This window comes from Rhagoletis pomonella, unplaced genomic scaffold, assembly GCF_013731165.1.
Source record: "Rhagoletis pomonella isolate Grant_MI unplaced genomic scaffold, Rhpom_1.0 Rhpom_scaffold_00007, whole genome shotgun sequence".
Lineage (NCBI taxonomy): Eukaryota > Metazoa > Arthropoda > Insecta > Diptera > Tephritidae > Rhagoletis > Rhagoletis pomonella.
This window is the reverse complement of record NW_023458561.1, coordinates 14,020,658-14,026,727: the sequence shown is the minus strand read 5'-3', so window position 1 is coordinate 14,026,727 and position 6,070 is coordinate 14,020,658. Positions and strand designations below refer to the sequence as shown.

Sequence of the window (6,070 nt, the reverse complement as noted above, 5' to 3'; positions counted from 1 at the left end):
TAAACGAGATTTCATTTAGATAACCAAACGAACCGTCTTTTCCTACATATATTTACAATTATAGTTCAGTTAGGAATTTATAGTTTTTATACCCGAGCGCACTTGTGAATAAGGGTATATTAACTTTGTTCGCATAACGGTTCTTTGTAACAGCCTAAACGAATCGAGATAGATATGGACAAATGTATACAATGATCAGAATGAAAAGAGCAGTCGATTAAGCCATGTCTGTCTGTCCGTTCGTCCGTCCATCTGTCCGTGTACGCGATAACTCGAGCAAAAATTGAGGTATCTCAACGAAATTTGGTATGTGGTAGGTTGGTATTGAAAATGGGCGAAATCGGACTGTAACCATGCCCACTTCCCATATAATGGTATTTTCGAAAAATGCAAAAACTGCGATATTTCTGTAAATATTAGATACAAATTGTGAGAATTAGTATGTGGAGTAGAATTGTGGTAAATAATAACATTATTATGAAATTTTTGGAAAATGGGCGTGACCCCGCCCACTAATGATGAAATGCCGTATCTCAGTAGCCGCTTCACCAATCCTTACAAAATTCGGTACGAGAATTGGGTAGGGTCTAGCTAAGAAATCTGTTGAAACTCTTTGAAATCGGGCAATAACCACGTCCACCTTCCATATAACGGTAATTTACAGAAACACAAAATCTGCGATAAATCAGTAACTGCTGGAGCTAATTCACTTAAAATCGATGATTACAATAACCACTTATCAGAAAACTAGATTGTTGTAAATTTTTGGATATTGAGCTTGGTGCCGCCCTCTTTTGACCACAAACGTGTATCTCGGTAACCGATTTATCAATTTCTACCAAACTCGGTGCACTTAATAACCTTCGTACGGAAAAGCAACTTGTTGAAAATTATTAAAATCGGACTAGAATTACACCCGCTTTCCGTATAACGGTAAATTTCAGAAATACGAAAACTCCGATATTTCAATAACTGAGAACAACAATCTCCTAACAATAAATAACTGTTATATACTTTTAGGAAGTGGGCGTAGCACCGCCCACTTTATAACTACAAAGGTGTACCTCGGTAACCACTTAATCGATTTGTACCTAACCAGGTTCATTTATATCGTTAAGTCTAACTCTGCATTTTATCGACAACGTTTGAAATCGATTAAACACCCCTGCTTATCATGCAAAGGTAGTTCAGATAAAGTTGAAACGACGATATTTGATACCTACGCCGGGTATATAAAGTTCGGTTTCTCCCGAACTTATACTTCTTTACTTGTTTTATGTTCATATGTATGTATAAACATTACTTTTTCTTTAGATTTGTTGCGAAGAGTTACAAACGGTGATGGTACCATTGCCGGATTGCGCAAGCGGAGAATGGGGTCCAACAAAGGCGACAAGACTCTTTGGATTGATACCAATAACTCATCAAGTAAATTTTCTACTACTTAGATCCATCACATCTTTATGATTTTATTATTTTCAGGATCCACTTATATTTGCCGGACGAAGTTTAGACCTTCAGTTTCGCATGTCACGCCCGCTAACCGATTTTATGGCCACATTACACAAGAATGGAATCGAAGAAAAAAAACTATCCAAGTACGTGACGCACAGCACTTTGGATGACATTGTAACTTTCATAATAAAGTAAGTAAGCGGGCAATTTCCATTAAATGAACGTATGTTAGTAAAATACGTAATTATTTATTTACTTATAAATATCTGGCGTTTCTCGTCAATTGTCCCAGGTGCGCTCGGTGGTGCAAAACGAGCTACTTTTCGACTAGTTGGGAAGCAAACAGAAAATGCGCTTCTTTCTACATTGTACATAATCCCATTTCACAGCCAGAATAAACAGAATGCGTTTGAAATATACGTTAACATATGTATCATTAGGAACGTTTATTCCAAACGTTCAGAATGAATAAAGAAATGCAGCCATAGACTTTTATCGGGCTATGCGATGGTGCTATGCGTTTTCCAAAATCGTCCCATATACACAGGGAAAATTCAAAACGAAAATTTATTTGTAATTTTCTCAATTCTGGTCATTTTTAATCTTGTTCAATCCAAAAAGGGGCTGGCTGCTAGCGGCGCTTCGTCGGGTCAAGTCGGCTCCGTTCGCTTGCACGAATTAAAACGTCTTACTGCGATAAATTTTTACAAAAATTGTATATAACTCGCTATATCTCAGACGTTAGCACATCGATCGATTTGGATTTTCACACAATAAACTGCAAAGATCTTAAGTTTAACAACAGTTCTTAATACTTTTTGAACACAAAATTCCCTTTTTTAATTTTTATTAATTATTATTAATTAAGGGGTGGTTCCCTCAAATTAAATATTTGTGTTAGAAAATTTCTAATTTCCATTTTAATGCAGCATTATAGACGAATATCTGAAAAACTTTCAGATCTAAAAATCTAGTATGTAGTTCAAAAGTTATAACATTATTGTGATGCGCTCGAGCGACTGGTCTGCGTGATCTAAAAGGCTTTATAACTCGGAAAAAATAAAAAAGTATTGTTTTTTTATTTACCTTGTTTATACCAACACAAAAAGTGCTTTGACCCAGTTCGCTGTGATTCAAAACGGAAGCATAAACCAACTTTCAATACGCTCTGAAATTCAAAAGTGTATTGACTCCAAGGCGAATTAATATATGGTGGTGTTACTAGCTCAGCTGATTTTGTGTATGTGTTTCGCCGCACGGCTTCTGATATCAAATTGAAAGATTTTGTTTGAATTTCTACACACACTCTTACAGATTTTGACAGTTTATGCCGCCAAAGCAAAAACAAAATGCATGTAAATTTTTGTTTTTGTACTCCTGCTATCACCTTATATTAATTCGCCTTGATTGACTCGAATTTGTTTTCAAATCGCTTTTTTATTTCTCACATCGGTTAGAAAACAGATATAAAGACATCACTCATATGACGAACACACATAATAATTAAAACAATATCGAATAAAAATAATAAATTTTGTTTACTTTTGAATACGGTTTCAGCGAGGGCGCTCACACAACAACTCAGGTATAAATGCTTGAAAGAAATATGTGTTGAGTCAAATCATATTTTTGTTAATGCGGTTCTTGCGTAGGTATAAATAAGATAATTAATGATTTCTTTGTAAAAAACCTGCTGTTTCAATTGAGATAACAAATCAATTTTTGTTTTGAATTTTCACCGTAAAAATGGGATAGTTTTGGAAAGCGCATATGTAGCACCATTAGGCAGCTCGTACAATAGTCTGTAGAAATCGTAGTTGGCGAAGTTTTTTTGTCTGCTTCCCAGCAAGTCGAAAAGTAGCTCATTTTTAATGGTGAAATAAGAAAGAGGTGACACGCTCGACGTGTTAGTAAATAATTAGAACACAATATATAGTGGATGGCTTGAGATTTTATTTATAAAATTTACAATACGGTACGTTTAGCTTACTCAGCGATTTCAATTGAAAAGGAAAGAGATGGTATTTTCTTTAGAGATGTGTGATGTACTGATATTAGTTGCTCTTTTCTAATGCCCTGCTTACAGGTACGATCTTATTACATGCTATTTTATTTTGTGTTTTATAAAGAAATTATAAAATTACTCTAACTGCGTTTGGACCAAGTTTAAACTCCATAATCAAGCCCAAATTTGTATCGATCTTAAGGCACGACCACTTCTTGTTCTATACGTTTCTGTTGTTGTTACATTTGGAAGTTTGAACTAGTTGCTTCTGAACCTAATATCTCAGGTGTTATATTTTCGACTATTATAATGGGAGCTTCATGCTCATCCGAGATCATTGATTAATCCACATTACAATTCGCGTTATTGCTTAGAGTGTTTTCAATCCTGGTGTGACTATCCCCGTTAACATTATTTTCAATCCCAGTAGTCTGCGTTGGTATTATTCGTTCCATAGTTCTGATAACTGCCTAAATTTTCCTCGTATAACAAATCACTAGCACTGAAGTCTTCATTTCGACCCTGAGCAATAACGCGTCGATTACGTCTAAATAGTTGTTAAAACTATCTCTGATAATAAATGAGCGGCCATTAACAATTTCGACTATTTTACCATAGTACCATTCCTTCCCGTTTCTCTGGAAAATTAATAAATCACCCACCTTCAATACCGTTAGCGCCTTAGCGTTGCGATCATAATAATATTTTTGTTTATCTCCTTTTTGTTTAAATTTGTTTTGAATTATCGATTCCTTTAAGTTGTTTTCTGAAGGAGAGTTTGAGATCGGTAATTTAGTTTTAAGAAGTCTACCAAAAAATAAATCTGTCGGTGCGAGCCGGTACTGAAATTAATTTGGTTCGTTTGCTTCCAAGCAACGCTTGAGTATGTTTTTCGCTATTGCTACACCTACACCCTTCTTGGCTAGGCCGTTACTTTGTGGATATCTATGACTTGAGAATTTCATTTAGATATTGCATTCCTTCGCGAATTGTTCAACTTAAGCCTACTTAAAAGGACTACTATTACATTTGATAACTGTTGGATATCTGAGTTTGTCAAAAAATTCAGATATGTATATACCCTGTTTATGCCAACGCAAGAACCGTATTAACCAAAAAACTGATTTGACTCAACACATATTTCTTGCAAGCATTTATACCTGTGTGCTTATAGCGCACTCGCTGAAACCGTATTAAAAAGTAAACAAAATTTGTTATTTTTATTCGATATTTCCTTAATAATTAATTTGCGCGGTGAACCGAAATGCAAGCGAACCAGAATTTAAATTTGTTATAATAATAATTCAAATTTAAAACGGGCTGTATAAAGAAAAGCAGCCTTTTTTCACTTCAAATGAGTGATGTGTTTATATATGTTTTCTAAACGATATGAGAAATAAAAAAAACGATTTGAAAACATATTCGAGTCAACACACTTTTAAATTTCTGAGCGTATTGAAAGTTGGTTGATGCTTCCTTTTTGAATCACAGCGAACTGGGTCAAAGCGCTTTATGTGTCGGTATAAACAAGGTAATAGATGTAATTATTTCCTTCCACGTTTTATTACGAAGTTTTAATGTGACCAGATATTTCGGATATGCATCTATTATAATTACGATATGTAGTCATAACTAGCGTGTTCAAACAAATCTATTGCTACTATATGATATGGATATTTGGGGACTTCCTCCTTAACTAATGGTTACTTTTGATTATTCCTCTTGAATTTTTCGCACATCTTGCAGGCGGTGACAAGTTTCTTGACTTGCGTATTCACTCCTGGTCAATAGTACATCTTTCTTGCCCGCGCAAGAGTTTTTTCAATTCCCAGATGAAGTTCGTGCAACCACATCAATATTTTTCGTCAGCTTTTAACGTTTCTCTATATAAATTATAATTTTCCTCTGAAATAGAGACCGATTTTGTCACCAAGTGGATGGCTCTCGAGTGTCCTTAAATTTCCGAGACATCAGATACTTGTGCTCTCGACAAGCAATCGGCTACCAACATGTCTTTTTCTGGCTCATATGCAATAGACATTTGCGAATATTTTAAGAGAACATGAACATTCTTTGTAGTCGCATTGTTACGTCATCAATAGCTCATTTGACTAACGTTTCCAACGGCTCATGATCACTTTCAACAGTGAACTCTCGGCCATACAAATAAAAATGAAACCGTTGGCATGCAAAAACAATAGCCAAAAGTTCTTTTTCTATCTGAGCCCATTTTATCTCACTACTACTGAGGGTTTGTGAAGCAAACGCAACAGGGTGCCCGTTTTGGATGATTACACAACCCAAGCCGTCCTTAGATGCTTCGGTTTGTACTACAACTGATTCCTTTGGATCATAAATTGCCAACACCGGTTCTGATGTTACAACAGACAACAAATTTTCGAATTCTTTGTTATGTTTATCCGTCCATTCGAAATCTACATCATTCCTTGTCAAATAACGCAACTCTGTCGTTTTGAAAGGTTCGGAATGAATTTAGCTAAATATTTAACTAAGCCCAGGAATCTTAAAACTCCCGCCTTAGCTTTCGGTTTTTTTCATGTTTAAAATTGCGACATGATATTTTAAGTCCGCTGTAATTTTTCCTTCCGA

General features: G+C 35.3%; 1 protein-coding gene across 2 annotated transcripts in view; it reads left to right on the top strand.

The window, feature by feature from the left end:
* LOC118742353 (hillarin) overlaps positions 1 to 6,070 on the top strand; it is a 211,426-nt gene that overhangs the window by 184,248 nt on the left and 21,108 nt on the right. For both annotated transcript variants that reach the window (XM_036474361.1, XM_036474359.1), the window contains 2 exons: positions 1,315 to 1,428; positions 1,483 to 1,646. In XM_036474361.1, coding sequence (XP_036330254.1) covers positions 1,315 to 1,428; positions 1,483 to 1,646 — 278 coding nt within the window. The remainder of the gene's footprint in view (positions 1 to 1,314; positions 1,429 to 1,482; positions 1,647 to 6,070) is intronic.